Raw genomic sequence first — 22,241 nt, 5'->3', positions numbered from 1 at the left:
GTATTCATTAAGTACGTCCGCTACCTTCTCCAGTTCTATACACACTTTTCCAGTACCACTACCATTCATATACCTAACCAAACACTTCCTAAGTGATGAAATCAAGCACGCATGCACCACTTGCACTGGCAGTTCATTCCACACTCTCATGACCCCCTGAGTGAAGAAGTTTCCCCTCATATTTCCCTTAAGCTTTTCACCTTTCATCCTTATCCCAAGACCTCTATTCATAGTCCCACCCAACCTCAGTGGAAAAAGCTTGCTTTCATTTACACTAACTATACCACTCATACTTTTGTATATAAAATCAATTCTATCAATTCTCCCTTTAATCTTCTACATTGCAAGGAACATAGACTCTTTCTTTGTAACTCAGGTCCTTTAGTCCCAGAATCATCCTTGTATATTTTCTCTGTGCTCTTTCAACCATATTTACATATTTTCTGCACCAAAACTGCACATAAATGTCCAAATTACACCTCACCAACTTCTTATACAACTTCAATGTAACATTTCATCCCTTGTACTCAATACTTAGATTTATGAAGGTCAATGTGCCAGAAGCTTATTTTACAACCTTATCTACCTATGACACCATTTTCAATTAACTCTGGACCTGTATTACCAGATCTCTTTGTTCAAGAGTGCTCCTCAGTGCTCTACCATTCACTGTGTAAGACCTATCCTGGTTGGTCCTACGAAAGTGCAATGTGTCACACTTGTCTGCATTAAGTTCCATCTGCCATCTTTTAGCCCAATTGGTCAAGATCCTGCTTCAAGCTCTGATAGTCTTCCTCACAGTCCACTACAACCCCGATCATAGTGTCACCTGCAAATTTGCTGATCCAGTGAACCGTATTATCATCCAGATCATTGATATAGATGACCAACAACAACAGACCCGGCATCAATCCCTTTTGCACCACTAGTCATTGGCTTCCAATCAGAGAGGCAACCATCTATTACCACTCTCTGGCTTCTCTGAAACACCAATGCCTATTCCAATTTGCTAACTCTAGAATGCCAAGTGACTAAACTTTCTTGAATTGATTTTATTACTTACATCCTTCATATAAATCTTTACATTAAATCTCTGTCTAAATGTGCAATGTGCATTGTGCAATTATAGTAATTTATAATCAATATTATGTACAACAGGATAGTCAATATAACATAGAAATACAGTTGCATCAGCATGAATTAAGTAGTCTGATGGCCTGGTGGAAGAAGCTGTCCCGGAGTCTGTTGTCCTGGCTTTTATGCGGTGGTACCGTTTCCCGGATTGTAGCAGCTGGAACAGTTTGTGATTGGGGTGACTCAGGTCTCCAATGGTCCTTCGGGCCCTTTTTACACACCTGTCTTTGTAAATGTCCTGAATAGTGGGAAGTTACACACCTGTCTTTAACCAACTTCCCATTCAGGACCTTGTCAAATAAGGCAAAGATATAGAAGCAGAATTAAGCCATTCAGCCCATCAAATCTGCTCTGCCATTCCATCATTGCTGATCTTGGATCCCACTCAACCCCATACACCTGCCTTCTTGCCATAACCTTTGATGCCCTGACCAATCAGGAAACTATCAATTTTCACTTTAAATATACCCATGGTCTTGGCCTCAACAGCTTTCTGTGGCAGAGCATTGTGCAAATTCACTACTCTCTGGCTAAAAAAATTCTTCCTTAACTCTGTTCTAAAGATCATCCCATAATTTTGAGGCTGTGCCCTCTAGTTCTGGATACCTGTACCATAAGAGATATCCTCTCCACATCCACCTCATATAGTCCTTTCAACATTTGATAGGTTTCCATAAGATTCTCCCCCCCCCACCACCACCACATTCTTCTAAATTCAGTGAGTACAGGCTGAGAGCTGCCCAAACTCCTCATATGTTAACTCCTTAATTCCCAGAAGCCTCCTTGTGAGCCTCTTCTGGACTCTCTCCAATGACAACACATCCTTGCTGAGATATGGGGCCCAAAACTGTTGCACACATGGATTACCATTCTGATCTTCCAGAGGACCAATTTTGTCCATTGCAATCCATTTTTTCTTAACAAATCTGTAAAATCCCTTCAGATTCTCCTTTACCTTGTCTGCTGGGGCAAATTCCTGCCTTCTTTTAGTCTTTCTAATTACTTTAAGTCTTTTCTTGCATTTCCTGTACTCCACAAGCACCTCATTTGTTCCTACCTGCCTATACCTGCTATGCATCTCCTGTTTTTCCTTAACCAGGGTCGCAATATCTTTTAGTCTCAGCCCAAAATATCATTTGTGCTCTTTTCCATTGATGCTGCCTGGCCTGCAGAGTTCCTCCAGCATTCCATGTGTGTTGCAAGTTTGTTCAACCTCTTTGTAGTTAATACTCTCTGATACTCTTCTGCACCCTCTCCAAAGCCCCTACATCCTTCCTCTGGTGTGGTGACCAGAGCCTCACATTGTACTCCAAATGTGGCCTAACCCAGGTTTGATACAGCAGTAACATGACTTGCTGACCTTTATACTCAATGCTGTGATCTGTGAAGGTAGCATGCTGTATGCTTTCTTTGCCATTCTTCATACATATTGGCACTATGTTTTATAAACTTGCAGAAACTCTTTATCATGTGTCTTGCTGGCATATTCACTACACAAACATCAATGGTTCTTGAAGAAAATTTCTCACCATTATCTCACAACTAAGGATATGTAATATTATTTGTGGCCCTTATTAGAAATTAATTTAATGTTTTCATAAGGTGTTTGCTATACTTTAGTATATTCATATTAGTTGCGATTATTACTTATTACTTGATTTGTACACTCACACTTTGTCAATAGATATAGCTTGCTGAGAACTTGATTGAGTTTTCTGCTGATTGATTATAGCCAAAAAAATCGTGGGAAATTGACCTGAAGCATATGGAATCATTGATTGATGATAAAACTGCCTGCATCATAGTGAACAATCCTTCAAATCCATGTGGCTCCGTGTTCAGTAAATCCCATCTTCAAGATATTCTGGCTGGTTAGTACAAAAGATTTGTTTCATTTTGCAAATTAAAGTACAAATAACTAAGAATACCTTGGATTTATTACTGCTGAATACTTCAAAGAATAATGTGTGAATGATTGTGGGAATGAGGGTTGGGGGACTGATGAATAGCAGTAATGAGAGTTTGACTTGTTGGGGGCATATGATTAGTCTAGAAACGACTTTATTCCTTCTCTCACTTTGCTGGGGTACAACAGAAGGGGAAAATGTTTTGTATAGTAGGGCATGTGATTATTATGAAGCAATTTCAGGACAGATTGAACTGATCAGATGAATGTTGCATGGAACATAAAAGATGCAAGGAAGTGTGAGGAAGGATAAAAGTAAAAATTGGGACTTAGCTGCAGAAATCGTTCAAAATATGACATTGGCTTGGTCAATGGAAACTTTGGTGCAAATGTGTAATGTGAAATTTGTGCAGATTTCAGTGTGGTGCACTGCTGGATACAACATTATAACCAGCAGCTTGCACAAACTCTCTATAACACCTTATATAACCTCAGAATGCACTGAAATACTTTACAGGAATAAAACATTTCTGGACTGCAAGGCATACACAGCAAGATCCCAGAAACATTAGTGTGACAAAAGCAGACTTTCATAAATATATCACACCCTCAGCATTACCCAAACCGTACTGCATCCTCTGAATACAGCGCCTCCAACAGCCATTTTCTCTCTCTCTCTCAACACTACAGACAACCTCAGCACCACCTGTGTTCATGCAGACACCTTCATTACTACCCATCTGACAAAATGACACTCCCTTGGTTTCAGAATCATAATCAGGTCTAATGTCATTGGCATTTGTCATGAAGTATGTTGTATAGCAGCACTACATAGCAATATACATTTTTTGAAAACTTATGCATTACACCAGAGTTACTATCCCTCCCTAGACACCCCATACACCTTTTCAGGGCAGCTCATCCACCTTTGGTCCCCACCTAGCACTCAGCTCTCACCTGTGGCTCCAAGTAGCTGTAACACGCACAGCTGCACCCCGTCTCAGCAGACAGGCCAAACCAGATGAGGGTAGCCGATGGGTCTTCGACCCTCGGTGAGGTAGGAGATCTGTCTATCCCAGCGTGTGAAGTTTGGCCCTGGCAGATTGAGCAGAGGAGACCGATTCATGGTGCAATTGTCAAGAAGGCAGGTCCAGCAGGTGTTGTGGAGCGCTCAGAGCACGATGAGACACTTAGACGTCCCGGTCATTCACTGCAGCGGGAGAGGTCTCCAGGCGTAACGGTTCCACTGGATCAAGGTCTCTTCTACCAAGAGAGTGGGATTGCCCCCGTGCAATGGCTGTTCCACTTAAAACTCCATCACGCACAGGTTTCAAAAGTGTCTTGTTCGAATCCGAAGGACTACCACTATACATTACAAAAACAAACATAAACAAAAAATTGAGCAAGTAGTGGAGGGCCAGAAGCTGTTACTGAAAAGTTGACTGCATTTCTGCATGTTCCTGTACCTCCTCCTTGCTGGCAGCAATGAGAAGAGGGAAGGGAGAACATCAAATAGGGGAGAGCACCCCTGTGGCCATCCCCTGCAACAATAAGTACTCCATTTTGAGTACTGTTGGGGTGGGGAGGGGGGGAACAACCTACTTGGAAGAAGCAATAGCAGTCATGCCTCTGGCACTGAGTCTGGCACTGTGGCTCAGAAAGGTAGGGAATTGAAGAGGATGGCAGCAGTAATAGAGGACTCTCTAGTTACAGGGACAGGTGGGTGATTCTGTGGCCATGAAAAAACATGGATGAAAGTTTGCCTCACAGGTGCCAGGGTTCGCGATGTTTCTGAACGTGTCCACAATATCTTGAAAAAGGGAGGGTGAGCAGCCAGAAGTCATGGTACATATTGGTACCAGTGACATAGGTAGAAAAGGGGAGGAGGTCCTGAAAACAGAATACAGGGATTTAGGAAAGAAGCTGAGAAGCAGGACCACAAGGGTAGTAATCTCATGATTACTGCCTGTGCCACAAGACAGTGATGATAGGAATAGAATGAGGTGGCAGATAAGTGCACAGTTGAAGAATTGAAGCACGGGGCAGGGATTCAGTTTTCAGGATAATTGGGACCACTTCTGGAGCAGGTGGGACCTGTACAAAAGGGAGGGATTGCACTTGAATCCAAGGGGGGCAAATATTCTTGCAGGCAGGTTTACTAGAGCTTTTGGGAATAGTTTAAACTAATATGGCAGAGGATGGGAACAAGTATGATAGAGTTGAGGATAAGCCAGCAGGTTTACAAGTAGATGATGAATGTAACATGAACGAAAGGAAGGACAAGCCAATGATTGGGTACTGATACAAACAAAGCAAAGAGTTAAATTGTACCACAGAGGCAAAATTCAAAAGGGCGAAGAATGCAGGACTGAAGGTGCTGTATTTAAATGCGCATTGCATTCAGAATAAGGTGGCTGAACCTGTGACACAATTAGAGATTGATTGCTACGCTGTTGTGTGCATGACTGTGTCATGGCTGAAAGAAGGCCGTAGTCTTCTCAGCTCTCACCATGTCAACCCCTTCAACCCCTTCAAAATTTCAACCAATCTCTCTGGCTTATGTCATCAGAGCACTGTCACTCATCTAAAAACTGAGAGGTCATACTCCTTCTCCCCCAGGGGAGTGGGCGTTATTCCAGAGAATATTCTTAGCTTCCAGTGAGGACCTCTGCTTGTGCACTGGGTCACTTATTCACCAGAGAGGTAAGGGCTGATGCCAACTCAGAACTCTCACTGTTCTGGGTGACAGGAACTAATTAGACATTCCAAATCTGTCCACTCTTTCCCCTCACTCTTCAGAAATGATACAACACTATCTTTGAAGTCTTCACCCCCAGCTACAAGAAACTCAATGTGTGACTCAGCCCGCTCTGCTACCTTCTCCTCCTCCCTGACATTATGGGCAAGCCATGGCCCCAGCTTACCTGAGGCACCGATAGATGGTGGCAATAGACAATAGCCAGTAGGTGCAGGTGTAGGCCATTCGGCCCTTCTAGCCAGCACCGCCATTCACTGTGATCATAGCTGATCATACACAATCAGTACCCCGTTCCAGCCCTCTCCCCATATCCCTTGACCCCGCTATCTATAAGAGCTCTATCTAACTCTCTCTTGAAAGCATCCAGAGACTTGGCCTCCACTGCCTTCTGGGGCAGAGCATTCCACATATCCACCACTCTCTGGGTGAAAAAGTTTTTCCACATCTCTGTTCTAAATGGCCTACCCCTTATTCTTAAACTGTGGCCTCTAGTTCTGGACTCACCCATCAGCGGGGACATGCTTCCTGCCTCCAGTGTGTCCAATCCCTTAATAATCTTATATGTTTCAATCAGATCCCCTCTCATCCTTCTAAATTCCAGTGTATACAAGCCCAGTCACTCCAATCTTTCAACATATGACAGTCCCGCCATTCCAGGAATTAGCCTTGTGAACCTACGCTGCACTCCCTCAATAGCAAGAATAATAGCAAGAATAGCAAGTCCTACTGCTGTTATGTCAGCACTAGTCTGAACTAAAACAAGGTCTGAGCCCTCCATTTTATCAAAACTCCTCATTATGATCTCAACTTTGCCAGTAGCTTTAACCATACTCAAAAATTGAATTAACAATTCATCCGGGGTACAAATTTCCACCCCACTCAACACGCACCACTGCTCCATACCAGCAAAGATTTAAAAACACAGCCCACTGGTTTAATGCTCAGGGCAATCACACAACATCTAACGGAATCAATCCTGAACATAGCCCCCACAATTGTAACCTTCAGGCTTGGCCAGCACGTGCTCATCTAGGGGAAGACAGCTTCTGGCCCCACCAAACTGAGAAATCTCGCTAATATGTTGGCCGGTTACAAATCCGCACTGCAAAGTATCAGACATTACACCATATGCAATTAAGTGATTGAACTTTATAAATCTTAATCTGAATACAGTCGGCCCTGCTTATCCATGAGTTCCGCATGCGCGAATTCACCCAAGTGCGAATTGAAAAAACCCGGAAGTGCTCTTCTAGCACTTGTTGTTTGAGCATGTATAGACTTTTTTTCTTGTCATTATTCCCTAAACAATGCAGTATAACAACTAATTTACATAGCATTTACATTGTATTAGGTATTATAAGTAATCTAGAGATTATTTAAAGTATACAGGAGGGTGTGTGTAGGTTATCGTGGATCGGGACCGACAAAAAACTGAAAGTTCTCTTACTCAGTAAGTCAGAACAGGTACATCCGGTATTACTTAGCATCAGTTAGTCAAATGTTTGTCTTCGTATATAGTATATATTTTTACCTCTCTATGCATATAAAACACTTAAGAAATGCCGGACGATCCAGAGATAGATTGCTCCTGAGCGCGCTGTCCATCCTTGCCAGGCTGATGTGGAGGATCAAAAACCCAAAACCCCAAAGCCCAATAATTAAACCACTGCACTGTTTAGTAATAATTGTAGCTTTCATCGGGGCAGAGCCTTTCTCACTTTATTCTTTAGAATTGTTCTGTTCGTTGACCGACTGTAGCCTAATGCTTTTCCAATGACCGGTGGCATTTCACCTCTTTCCGGTCGCTTTATTGTTTCCACTTCATTTTCAATCATGATCGTGATTATTTTCATGAACAGAAACACTGCGGAGTCAGAGCTTCGCCGCCAGATCCTAATGTCCACCACACTAAGACAGGTTAAATAAGTTCCGGGGTTCCGCTGGGTCCTAAGGTCCACCACATTGAGACAGGTTGAATAAGGGACTTGAGCAGCTGTGATTTTTGGTATCCGTGAGGTGTCCTGGAACCAATCCCTCGCAGATAAGGAGGGCCAACTGTATAGGGTTAGTAAAGAAAATAAAAAGAAAGAGGGCCCATTTTAAGGAAAAAGCCGAAAGTGCACATTGGACCTCACTGATACAGCCACTCATCAACCTTCAACCTTCTGTGAGCATCACTGACCTTCAGACCCTCGCTCCCAGTCCACTCTGTCCGGTGGTCTGTCAGCTCTCTCCACACACGTCTTCCTTATTCATCTCTCCCCAACAAAAGACCACAGAAATCTCTCTTCCAGACTCACAACAAAGAACATTTCTCTCATTGGATAGTCCTCACATTCCAAAGCCCCATAATCTCTATTCAGAACCCAAACATTGCTGCTGCAGAGAAACCATTACATTAGCAGTGAAACCTTACAGGTGTTAAATAAGGAAGAGGATGTGCTGGAACTTTTGGAAAGCATCAAGTTGGATAAGTCACTGGGACCAGATGAGGTGTACCCCAGACTACTGTGGGAAGCAAGGGAGGAGATTGCTGAGCATCTAGAGATGATCTTTGCATCATCAATGGGGACAGGAGAGATTCCGGAGTATTGGAGGGTTGCAGATGTTGTTCCCTTATTCAAGAAAGGGAGTAGAGATAGCCCAGAAAATTATAGACCAGTGAGTCTTACTTCAATGATTGATAAGTTGATGGAGAAGATCCAGGGAGGCAAGATTTATGAACATTTGGAAAGGCATAATGTGATTAGGAATAGTCAGCATGGCTTTGTCAAAGGCACGTCGTGCTGTACAAGCCTGATTGAATTTTTTGAGGATGTGACTAAACACATTGATGAAGGTAAAGCAGTAGATATAGTGTATATGGATTTCAGCAAGGCATTTGATAAGGTACCATGCAAGGCTTATTGACAAAGTAAGGAGGCATGAAATCCAAAGGGACTTTGCTTTGTGGATCGAGAACTGGTTTGCCCACAGAAGGCAAAGAGTGGTTGTAGGTGGGTCATATTCTGCATGGAGGTTGGTGACCAGTGGTGTGCCTCAGGGATCTGCCTACTCTTTGTGAATTTTATAAATGATCTGGATGAGGAATTGGAGGGATGGTTAGTAAATTTGCTGAAGACACAGAGGTTGGGGGTGTTGTGGATAGTGTGGAGGGCTGTCAGATGTTACAGCGGGACATTGGTAGGATGCAAAACTGGGCTGAGAAGTGGCAGATGGAGTTCAACTCAGATAAATGTGAGGAGGTTCATTTTGGTAGGTCAAATATGATGGCAGAATATAGTACTAATGGTAAGCCTCTTGGCATTGTGGAGGACCAGTGGGATCAGAACTCCAAGTGGAGTCTGACCAGGGTCTTATCTAGTTGCAACATTACCTCTTGGCTCCTAAACTCAATCCCACGATTGATGAAGACCAATGTACCATATGCCTTCTTAATCACAGAGTCAACCTGCGCAGCAGCTTTGAGTGTCCTATGGACTTGGACCCTAAGATCCCTCTGGTCCTCACTGGTAGTAATCCTGAGATTACTACCTTTGAGATCCTGCTTCTCAGCTTTTTTCCTAACTCCCTGTAGTCTGTTTTCAGGATCTCCTCCCTTTTCCTACCTATGTCAATGGTACCAATATGTACCTCGACCTCTGACTTTTCTCCTTCCCACTTGAGGATATTGTGGACGCGATCAGAAACATTCCAAACCCTGACACCTGGGAGGCAATCATCTGTGTTTCTTTCCTGTATCCATAGAATCGCTTGTCTGACCCCCTAACTATAGAGTCACCTGTCACTGCTGCCTTCTTCTTCCTTTCCCTATACTTCTGAGCCACAGGGCCAGACTCTGTGCCAGAGGTGCGGCCACTGTTGCTTCCCCCAGGTATGACATCTCCCTCAACAGTACTCAAACAGGAGTACTTATTGTTAAGCATTGTGAACAGTTTTGGGCTCCATATCAAAGAAAAGATGTGCTACCATTGGAGAGGATTCAGAAGGCATTCATAAGGATGATTCTGGGAATGATAGGGTTATCATATGAGGAACATTTGATAACCCTGGGCCTGTACTCACTCGAATTTAGAAGGATAAGGGGGAATTTCATTGAAATCATTCGAATGTTGAAAGGCCTAGAGAGAGTATATGTGGATAGGATATTTCCCATAGTGAGGGAGTCTAGGACAAGAGGGCACAGTCTCAGGAGAGAGGGGCATCTATTTCAAATAGACATGCGGAGAAATTTCTTTTGCCAATGGGCGGTGAATTTGTGGAATACCATATGTTACCACAGGCAGCTTTGGAGGCCAGATTGTTGTATGTATTTCAGGTGGAGATTGATCGTTTCTTGATTGGCCATGGTATCAAAAGATATGGGGAAAAAGGCCAGGGAGTGGGGCTGAGGAGGGGGAAAAAAAGAATCAGCTATGATTGAATGGTGGACAGACTCAATGTGCCAAATGGCCTGATTTTGTTCCTATGTCTTATGGAATCATTACACTAGCTGCCTGTGTACTTTAGAATCAATTTTAAAATGCTCTTTATTGTATATAAGGCTCTGAAAAATCTATCTCCTTTATATATTTTGGAGCGTCTACCCACTTACATCCCTAATCGTAATCTTAGATCCACTGGTTTCCTTAGTATTCTGATAGCCGAAAAGTAAGAACTGGTGATGCAGCCTTTTGCTCTAATGCACCAAAAATGTGGAATGCTCTGACGAATGATATTCGCTGGCATTCTGGACTACTAGTGCATTTGAAAAAAACAAAGTTTTCGACTTCCAATACTGAATATCTTGATGGTAAACATACAGTCTCTGATAAGTAAAATTTAAGATCTCAGAGCTAGGATGCTGTATCAGAGGAATATTAGGACTTTGTTTTAAGGATTCCTGGTTAACCCTTTCTATACGGGACACAGCAATTCAGATTGACGGGTTCACTATACACCAACAGGAAGGGGCTATCGAGTCTCTCAAAAACAGGAGTGGAGGTGTATGCCTTATGATCAATGACATTGTGGCCTTCTCTGAAACATGACTAAAGGATGGCTGCCATTGGGAGCTGAATGTCCAAGTGTATATGGTATATTGCAAAGATAGGTTAGTAGGCAGAGGGCTGGTGTGGCTCTATGTGAAAGAAATAATATTAAATCATTGGAAAGGGATGACATAGGATTGGAAGGTGTAGAGTCTCTATGGGTTGAGTTAAGAAATAGCAAGGGTAAAAGGACCCTAATGGCAGGCCTCCAAACAACAGCCGGGATGTGAATTACAAATTACAGCAGGAGATAGAAAAGGCATCCAGGAAGAGCAATGTCATAATAATCGTTGGGGATTTTAACAGGAAAGTGGATTAGGAAAACCAGGTCAGTACAAGACCTCAAGAGAGAGAATCTGTAGAATGTCTAATTGATGACTTTTTAGAACAGCTTGTTGTTGAGCCCACTAGGGGATTGGCTGTGCTGGATTGGGTGTTGTGCTATGATCTGGAAGTGATAAGAGAGCTTAAGGTTAACGAACCCTTAGGGAACAGTGATCACAATAGGATCGAGTTCACATTAAAATTTGAGAGGGAAAAAATAAGATCCAATGTGTCGATATTTCAGTGGAATAAAGGAAATTACAATGGCATGAGACGGGAACTGGCTGAAGTTGACTGGAAAGGGACATTTGCAGGAAAGACAGCAGAGTGGCAATAGCTGGACTTCCTGCGAAAAGTGAAGGAAGTGCAAGACAGATATAATCCAAATAAGAAGAAATTTTCAAAGAGAAGAAGGACACTACCATGGCTGACAAGTGAAGTCAGAGCCAAAGTAAAAGAGAGGGCATATAAGGAAGCATGAGGTAGTGAGAAGATAGAGGATTGGGGAACTTTTAAAAAGAAGGAAAATAAGAAGGTCATTCAGAAGGAAAATAAGAACGTCATTCAGAAGGAAAAGATGAATTATGAGAGGAAGCTGGTGACTAATATCAAAGAAGATACTAAAAATTTAAGTATATAAAGGGTATAAGAGGGTCGAGGGTAGATATAGGACGAATACAAAATTACGCTGGAAATATTGTAATGAGAGATGCAGAAACAGCAAAGGAGCTGAATGAGTATTTTGCATCAGTCTTCACAGTGGAAGACATCTACAGTATACCGGACATTCAAGAGTGTCAGGGAAGTGAAGCTTGTGCAGTGAAAATTATGACTGAGAAGGTGCTCAGGAAGCTTAATGGTCTGAAGGTGGATAAATCTTCTGCTACCTTCTGCTACCCTTGCCAAGTATCTAGACGCATTGAGGAGCGCTTTTGGTACGACAGTGAGCCCACTGGAACTCATAGTGGGGTTTCAGAACATGCATTAGGAGAAGGGAAAGAAGCTTTCTGCTTACATTTCTCGGCTAGAGAGACAACTAAATTGATTTTTATCACATAACCAGATATACATCTCTTGAGCAAAGATTATATCAGTCTGGAATCGGTTAATAACTTTAAATGTTTTCTTACACTTAATAGGATGATTCCAACTGCAAACATTCCAAGTTAAAACATTTAGCTGTTTAGATATCATCATGGAACTTTGTATCTAAGAACAATAGTTAGACACATGTCAGGATAAGGTAGTTGAAAATGGCGGAGATGAACAACGATAAAAATAATTGACGTATGCTCCGGGATTCCATAATGGGGAAAAAAAAGAAAAAAATTCCCACCCAAACTACAAAGCCCAGAAACAAGTCAGTATCAATCGATGCAAGCCCCAAGAAAAGCATAGATGCAGTACAGATATAAACTCCGCCTACCTAAGTAAAAAAAAAAGAGAAAAAAAATCTGTCTCCCTCTACCGAACATAAATCTCATTACAGTCGTATCTCAATATAATTAACTTGGAAGGAAAGTGTTTTTCTTGTAAAACAAAACTACCTTCAATTGCTTGTGGCACAGAGGGGTCATTCAATAGTCTGCACATTTATTTCTACTACCAAAGTGAATGACCATGCTTTTTCCAACTTTGTATTTCATTTGCCACTTTCCGGCCCATTCTCCTAATCGTCGAAGTCCTTCTGCATTCTACCTGTTTCCTCAACACTACCTGTCCCTCCACCAATCTCCATATCTTCTGCAAACTTGGCAACAAAGCCATCTATTCCAACATCTAAATCATTTATATACAGCATGAAAAGAAGCGATCCCAACACCAAACCCTGCAGAACACCACTAGTCACTGACAGCCAACCAGAAAATGACCCTTTTATTCCCACTCGTTGCCAATATTCTAACTATTTTAGAAACTTTCCTGTAATATTACGGGCTCTTAACTTGGTAAGCAGCCTCATGGGAGGCACCTTGTCAAAGGCCTTCTGAAAATCCAAATATACAACATCCACTGCATCTCCTTTATCTATCCTACTGAAAAAGCATTGCTGGAGCTGAGAAAGAAGAGCTGGCATCTTGGTTAGGTTAAGACTGAATGCAAATTGGCTGTCACTCCCTGGCATACTTCTGTCCAATGTACAGTCCCTGGAGTATGAGCTGAGAGGCTCGAAGCAAAATAAAGCACTTAACATCTTATGCTTTACCAAAACCTGGTTGTCAGAGGAAATACCAGACCAAGCTATCAAACCCATCAGATTCTTTGTGTTCCAAGTGGACAGGTCTAGAGACCTCTCTGGGAAACGTAAAGGTGGGGATTTGTGTTTCATGGTGAACAATGGTTGGTGTGACCCAGGTAGTGCGCACACCTTCAATTCCTTTTGCTGTCCGGATCTGGAATACCTTATGCTGCTATGTCGACCTTTCTGATTGTCTAGAGAATTCACGTCTGTTATTATTACAGCTGTGCACATTCCATGACTGACTGATATCATCCTGACTCTCAATTAACTTTGCAAAACCTTCAACATCCATGAAACCACACACCCAGAGGCTGCTTTCATCACTTCTGGAGATTTTAACCAAGCTTCACTGACCAGAGCTTACCTTAAGTTTTGCTAACACATGCGGTGAGCACATGGGGAGGAGGCATACTCGACCACTGCTACTCTCCCTTCATAATGCCTACAAAGCACTTCTCCGCCCTCCATTCCTCAATCTTGCTTCTGCCTGTCTATAGGCAGAAATTGAAGCAAGAAGCACCCATAGTGAAAACCATACACTGCTGGTCCAACCAATCAGACGCAATGTTACGAGAGTACTTTGATAGCATCAGCTGGAAGATATTTTGAGCTGGAAACATCTCCAAATACATGGAGGTGGTCACAAGCTTCATTCAGAAGTGCATTGAAGATGGTGTTTCCCAAAAATTGGTCTAGGTCTAACCAAACCAGAAGCCTTGGATAAATAGTTCAGTGTGTGTTGCTTTCAGTGCAAGGGATAAAGCCTTCACTTCTAGAGACCAACAGAGAGATGCCACAATGATTTATGTAGAGCCATCAAGGTGGCAAAATGTTAACATAGGGACAAAACCCAGTCACATCTCTGCGACACACGCATCATATGGCAAAGACTGCACTCCATCGTGGACTTCAAGAGGAAATGCAGCCACACAGCCAACATTGCTGCCTCATTCCTGAACAAGCTAAATGTTTTCTATGCTTGATTCGAGGTTGGTAAGTCTGAACCCCTGAAGAGAGTCACTGACGAGACCTACATCTTGGTCATCTCTGAGGATGAGGTACAGAGAACATTTCAACGTGTCAACAACTGCAAGGCAGCAGGGCCAAGCAGCATCCCAGGGCATGTCTGTAAAGTCTGTACTGAACAGCTGGCTGGTGTGTTTACAGACATTTTTAATCACTCTGTCTCCCAGTGTGTAATGTCCTCCTGTTTCAAATTGTCTACCATTGTCCCTGTACCTAAGAAAACCAAGATAGCATGCCTGAACGATTGTCGCCCTGTCGCTCTCACCTCAATTATAAGCAAATGCTTTGAGAGGTTGGTTAAAGATTACATCTGCAAGCATGCTACAACTTACATTGGACCCCCTTACAATTCGCCTACTGATAGAACCAGTCTACCCATGGCGCCATAGCCACAGCACTACATGCCGTCCTCACTCACCTGGAGAAGAGGAATGCATATGTTAGAATGCTCTTCCTGGACTATAGTTCAGCATTCAACAACATAATTCCCTCCAGATGACAGGAATCTCAGAGACCTCATCCTACACCCCACCTGTGCTGCTGGATCCTAGGCTTCCTATTGGATTGCTGACACATGGTAAGGATGGGCTCCCTCACCTCTGGTTCTCAACACAGGTGCCCCCAGGGTTGTGTGCTCTATCCCCTCTACGCACTTTTCCTCGACTGTAGTGCTACTACTACGGAAAAGGATCTTGGCGATTGTAGGGTTGTCAGTGCACTGAAAAGCTTGAGAATATAGATAATAAGAAAGAGGATGTGCTGCAGCTTTTGGAAAGCATCAAGTTGAGTAAGTCACTGGGATCAGACAGGATGTACCCCAGGCTACTGTGGGAAGCGAGGAAGGAGATTGCTGAGCCTCTGGCAATGATCTTTGCATCATCAATGGGGGTGGGAGAGGTTCCGGAGGACTGGAGGGTTGCAGATGTTGTTCCCTTATTCAAGAAACAGAGTAGAGATATCCCAGGAAATTATAGGCCAGTGAGTCTTACTTCAGTGGTTGGGTAAGTTGATGGAGAAGATCTTGAGGGGCAGGATTTATGCACATTTGGTGAGGCATAATATGATTAGGAATAGTCAGCATGGCTTTGTGAAAGGGAGGTTGTGCCTTACGAGCCTGAATGAATTTTTTGAGGATGTGAATAAGCACAGTAATGAAGGTAGAGATGTAGATATATATGGATTTTAGCAAGGCATTTGATACGGGCTGAAAAATGACAGCTGGAATTTAATGTAGACATATGTGAGATTTTGCATTTCAGTAGGACCAGCTAGGGTAGGCCTTACACATTGAACAGTAGGGCACTGAAAAGTGTCAAACAAAGGGATCTGGGAATACGGGTTCATAATTCATAGAAAGTGGCACCACAGGTAGATAGGGTTGTAAAGAAAGCTTTTGGCACATTGGCCTTCATAAATCAATATGTAACCCTCTCACTGGGGCTCATATGCAGACTTGGCTTCTTAACTAATTCTGCTAACAGCCACGTGACTCAGCGGTGAGAAGGCCACCTTTCATAAATGTAACCCCCTGGGTCACCTCAGACTCGCTCAGCTCGTTCCCGTCTAGGGGGAGCAGCCTTCGGCCCCGCCAAACTGGGTAATCAGCTGGTGTGGATGCTGTGTGATGTCCCTGCCTCGCCCAAAAACAGACAGTACACCATAAGCGATTAAATGAGTACAATTTATAAAGGTTACTATAACTAAGTGATTAATAACGATACAGTATATATGAAGAGAAAAACTAAAGAAAAGGCGCCAAACTTATCAAAGTCCTAACCACTTCATGCACAACCGTTGGAGCTCAATTAATGAAGTCTTCTGGCCACCATTCGATCCCCTCCAAACTCCTCGACTCGCAGCTCAGGACCCTCCGAGTGGTCAACCAAGCACATCTAGCTTCATCCCCCCTCCTCGGAGTACCTCCTGGCCTTGGATCCCCGCTTGGGGTCCGTTCCTCACCCAGCTTACAGCATTGCGTCCTCTCTCTCAACCTCCTCACGCCGATCTTCCCAAAAGACCGTCAACAAAAGCTTACAGACTCAGAAGAAAGAACATTAATCCCCATTTGGTTTACAGAATACAATTCTCGTTATCAGTAAATTTTAACCCAAACAAGCTTCCAGCACTCTCTCGCAACAAAGAAACATTCCTGCTTTTAACAAAACAAAGAAGCCCTTTCCCAAAAGTAAAAAAGAAAAAAGAAGAAACCCCCTTTACATAAACAATACGCATTTAGAGTTGATATGAGTTGATGTTCAACAAGAACTACCTTTCACAAAACCGCGCTGGCTATTTCTAGTCAGACCCTTCCTCCCCATATGATCATTAATCTTGTCTCTCAGACTGTTTTCCAATAACTTCCCTAGTACTGATTATTGACTGACAGTTCTGTAATTGCCAGGGTTTTCTTTCAGCAGCCCTTCTTGGTAAGGGGCCACATTTGATGTCTTCCAGTGGTCTGGTAACTCACATATGGCCAGTGAAGATTTAAAAATCTCAGTCAGAGTTTGAAGAGTGTCAGGTAATCTCTTCCAGCCCTGGGGATTTACTCACTTTTTAAGGTCACTGAGGCACTGTGTAGCTCCTATTTTCCTATACAGATCTGCACGAGAACTTCTCTTTTCTCTCTGAGTTCTCCAACTACAATGTCTGTTTTCTTTGAGGATACTGTTGCAAAGTATTGAACAGCTCAATTGTTAGCTAATCAGTCACCCCCTATGCTGTAGAATTAGTGTGATTTCATATCATAGAATCATGGAAAAATCCATCGCAGAGAAGGCCCTTCAGCCCATCTAGTCTATACTTAAACAAATTAAACTGCCTAACCTGTTAACCTTTTCTGTGAACATAGCCCTCTGTACCCCTGCCATCTATGTACCTATCCAAACTTTGCTTAGATGGTGAAATCAAGCTCGCGTGCACCACTTGTGCTGGCAATTTGTTCCACACTCTTATGCCCTTCTGAGTGAAGGAGCTTCCCTTCATGTTCCCCTTAAACTTTTCATAAGAGGAGGCAGAGCTATGTAGTTATGGCACCCCACGGCAACTCCTTTGCTTGCATCTTCGAAAACAGTCCTATTTCCATCTTTAATATCTCTATTTTTCCTTTTCAGGGTTCTTTTGAAGACCCTCACCTGGAGTTACATGCTAACTACTGTTCTTTGCAGGAATGGGACCCGCTCTCGGGGTTCCACAATCAGCTGCTATTTGGCATGCCAAAGTCTCAGCCTAAGATTTCGGCACGGTTTCAGAAACCTAGGACCTCGAGTAACAGAGACGGGAAAATCAAGGGTCGGTGTTGTCACAGGAGATCCATGTTGTTGGGGGAGTCGGAACATCTGCTGTGTGCCTGAGGACCCGGGATCCTTGTGATCTCCAGGCACAGAGCTCGGAAAAAGTGACGCAACGGACTTTTAACATTGCAATCCAGCAAGTTGTTTGTTATGTCTCCCCGCTTGCTGGAAAATGGAATGGAGTCACCTCTTTCTCCCTTATTAGGAGAGAGAGAGCCTGCAGCATGTCAAATTATCAGGTGAACATTGTAGTCTTTGGGGTAACTGCAAGTCTGTGTCTTTTTCTATTGCTTTGCTCATGTTTGAGTGCTGGTAGCGGGTGCACTTTATTTTTGCCGGTGGGGGGAGGGGAGATTGTTGCTTGCTGCCACTTACACGCGGGAGGGAGGAGTTGGAGGGGACTTTGGGGTTCTAACATTTGACTGTCATTCATTCTTTGGGGTACTCCTCTGTTTTCGTAGATGGTTGCAAAGAAAAAGCATTTCAGGATGTATGTTGTATACATTTCTCTGACATTAAATGAATCTTTGAACAATAGACATCTGAAGTTCTTCGCAAACATCCACAAAAACGGAGGAGTGCCCCAAAGGATGAATGACAGTTAAATGTTAGAACTTCAAAGCCCCCTCTAGCTCCCCTTCCCATGCATAAGCAGCAGCAAAGCAACAATCCCCCTCTCCCCCACCAGCGAAAAAAGCATCAGCACCCCTCCAACGAGCACTCAAGCATGCAGCAAAGCATCAATAAAGATACAGTCTTGCAGTACCTCAAAGACGACTCATTTACCTGGTAATTCGACATATCACAATGTGTGTGTCTCCCTCTCCCTCTCCCACAAGGGAAAAAGAGGTGTCCCTGTTTCACAGAGAGAGGGGAGACACAACAAAATAACTTGCTGATTCATGGTGTTAAAAGTCTGTTGTGTTACTTTTCTAAGTACTGTTCCCGAAGAACTCAGGTTGCTGGGCACATAGCCAGCAGCCTGCTCACTGCTGACAATCTTCCATCTCACACAACATATCAGGCAGCGGCTGCACCAGCCTTGAATCCTCCCACTTCCAGAGCCACGAAAATTTGACACTGTGAAGGCACACTAGTCTTCCAGGCTGCATCCTTGGCGTGTCGAAAAGCAGTTGGTCGTGAGGCCCAGAGAGAGGGTCCTCTTTCTGCAAAGAACCAAAGTCAGCGTGTAACTCTAAGTCAGGGTCTTCAAAAGAACCTTGAAAAGGAAAAAAAGAGGTATCAAAGAGCTGTTTCCGAAGGTGCAAGCAAAGGAGTCGCCGTTCTCCTAAGCTTCGCCCATTCTACATTCTAAGGAATCAAGAACAACCTATTCAATTTTCTTTATATTTCAGCTCCTCCAGACCCAACAACATCATTATAATTTTTTTCTGTAATCTTTCAACTTTAATTACATTTTCCTATAGGAAGGTGACCAAAACTACACACAATACTTCAAATCAGGTCTTACCAAAGTCTCGTACTACTGCAACATATCATCCGTCTTCTGTAGTCAGTAATTTGATTTATGAAGGCCTATGTGCCGAAAGCTTTCTTTACAATCCTATCTCTCTGTGATGTCACTTTCAATGAATTATGTACCTATATTCCCTGATGGCTTTGTTCTACCACACTCCTCAGTGTCATACTGTTCACTGTGTAAAACCTACCCTGGTTGGTCCTACTGAAGTTTGACATCTCACACTTGTCTGCATTAAATTCCATCTGTTATTTTTGCAGTTGAGCCATATCCCACTGCAAATCATGATAGCCTTCCTTGCTGTCCACTACACTCCCTTTCTTTGTGTCATCTGCATACTTGCTGATCCAGTTAATCACATTATCAACCAGACAGTTCATATAGATGACAAACAACAATGGACCTAGCACCGATCTCTGTAGCACTCCGCTAGTCATGGGCCTCCAGTCAGTGGCAACCATCTACCACCACTCTCTGGCTTCTCCCACAAAGCCAACATCTAATCCAATTTACTACTTCATCTTGAATGCCAAGAGACTGATCCTTCTTGACCAACCTCTCATGTGGGACCTTGTCAAATGACTTGCTAAAGCCCATGTAAACAACATCCATTACCTTGCTTACAATGTTCATCCATTTTCCTGGTAACATCTTCGAAAAACTCCATAAGATTGATCAGACATGACCTACCATGCACGAAACCATGCTAACTGTCCTTAATCAGTCTATGTCTATCCAAATACTTATATCCAGTCCCTTATAATACCTTCCATAGCTTTCCTGCAACTGATGTCAGCCTCATCTGCCTATAATTTCCTGATTTATGTCTAGAAGGTGTTAGGGTGCACTGTTTCATGCATGTTGATCCCATTGCTGAGATCATCTAAAGCCTGATTGACATTGGCCTGAGGTGGAATGTATAATGCTATCAAAATGACCCCGGAGAACTCCCTTGGTAGGTAAAAAGGACGGCACTTAACTGCTAGATATTCCAGCTCTGGGAGATCTTTTTGGGAAATTTTAACCAGGCCAGTCTGAAAAATCCACTAAGCAATTACTATCAACAGATCACTTGCAATACCAGAGGAACTAACATACTGGACCATTGCTACACCTCCATGAAGAATGCCGACCATGCTATTCCACGCCCTCACTTTGGGAAGTCTGATCACCTGGCTGTACTTCTACTCCCTGAGTATAGGCAGAGACTGAAGACTGCAGCACCAACAGTGAGAACCAAGAAGTATGGACAAGGGAAGCACAGGAGCACCTATGGGACAGCTTTGAATTGATGGACTGGACTGTATTCAGGATTCATCTTCAAACCTGGATGTGTATGCTGTAGTTGTTACCGACCATTAAAACCTGTGTGGATAAGAGTGTGCCTACAAAGTCTTACTGTATATTCCCAGACCAAAAGCCATGGATGAACCAGGAGGTATGTTATCTACTGAAGGCTAGATCTGTGGCATTCAAGTCTGATGACCCAGGCCCATACCAGAAAACCAGATATGATTTGTGGAGGGCTATTTCAAGGGCACAGAACGAAGTTGGAGACGACAGTGGATGCACTCTGGCAGTGTCTGCAAGACATTACTTCCTATGAAGTGAAAACCAAAAGCATGAATGGCAGTGATGCTTCACTACCAGTTGAACTCAAAGCCTTCTATGCCCTCTTGAAAGGGAGAACACAACTACAGCTGTGAAGATCCCTGCTGCACCTGATGACTGTTTGACTGTCTCTCAGGCCAATGTTAGGCTTTCTTAAAGAGAGTGAACCTTTGCAAGGCAGAAGGTCCCAATGGAATACCTGGTAAGGCTCTGAAAACCCGTGCCAACCAAATAGCAGGAGTATTCAAAAACATTTTCAACCTCTCACTGCTATGAGCAGAAGTTCCCACTTGCTTCAAAAAAGCAACAATTATACCAGAGCCTAAGAATAATAATATGAGCTGCCTTAATGAGCTGGTAGCACACACATCGACAGAGATGAAATGCTTTGAGAGGTTGGTCATGACTAGACTGAACTCCTGCCTCAGCAAGGTCCTGGACCCATTGCAATTTGCCCATCATCACAATAGGTCAATGGCAGACACGATCTCAATGGCTCTTCACATGGCATTAGACCACCTGGACAACACAAACATCTATGTCAGGATGCTGTTCTTTGACCATAGCTCAGCATTTAAAACTATAATTCCCACAATCCTGATTGAGAGGTTATAGAACCTGGGCTTCTGTATCTCCCTCTGTAATTAGATCCTCAACTTCCTAACCAGAAGACCACAATCTGTGCGGATTGGTGATAACATATCCTCCTCACTGATGATCAACACTGGTGCACCTCAGGGGTTCGTGCTTAACCCACTGCTCTACTCTCTATATACATAGGACTGTGTGGCTAGGCATAGCTCAAATAAGATCTATAAATTTGCTGACAATACAACCATTGTTGGTAGGATCTCAGGTGGTGACAAGAGGGTGTACAGGAGTGAGATATGCCAACTAGTGGAGTGGTGCTGCAGCAACAACCTGGCACTCAACGTCAGTAAGACGAAAGAACTGATTGTGGACTTCTGGAAGGGTAAGACGAAGGAACCCATACCAATCCTCAGAGGGATCAGAAGTGGAGAGAGTGAGCAGTTTCAAGTTCCTGGATGTCAAGGTTTCTGAGGATCTAACCTGGGCCCAACATATCGATGTAGTTATAAAGAAAGCAAGACAGCAGCTATACTTCATTAGGAGTTTGAAGAGATTTAGCATGTCAACAAATACACTTAAAAACTTCTATAGATGTACCGTGGAGAGCATTCTGACAGGCAGCATCATTGTCTGGTATGTGGGGGGTGGGGACTACTGCTCAAGACTAAAAGAAGCTGCAGAGGGTTGTAAATCTAGTCAGATCCATCTTGGGTACTAGCCCACAAAGTACCCAGGACATCTTCAAGGAGCAGTGTCTCAGAAAGACAGCATCCATTGTTAAGGACCTCCAGCACCCAGGGCATGCCCTTTTCTCACTGTTACCATTAGGGAGGAGGAACAGAAACCCAA

At 43.3% G+C, this 22,241-nt stretch overlaps 1 protein-coding gene across 2 annotated transcripts in view; it reads left to right on the top strand.

Moving 5' to 3' along the window:
* tat (tyrosine aminotransferase) overlaps positions 1-22,241 on the top strand; it is a 164,553-nt gene that overhangs the window by 60,535 nt on the left and 81,777 nt on the right. For both annotated transcript variants that reach the window (XM_059993396.1, XM_059993395.1), the window contains one exon: positions 2,867-3,005. In XM_059993396.1, coding sequence (XP_059849379.1) covers positions 2,867-3,005 — 139 coding nt within the window. The remainder of the gene's footprint in view (positions 1-2,866; positions 3,006-22,241) is intronic.

Source organism: Hypanus sabinus, chromosome 17 (assembly GCF_030144855.1).
Source record: "Hypanus sabinus isolate sHypSab1 chromosome 17, sHypSab1.hap1, whole genome shotgun sequence".
Classification (NCBI taxonomy): domain Eukaryota; kingdom Metazoa; phylum Chordata; class Chondrichthyes; order Myliobatiformes; family Dasyatidae; genus Hypanus; species Hypanus sabinus.
This window is presented reverse-complemented; position numbering and strand designations above follow the sequence as displayed.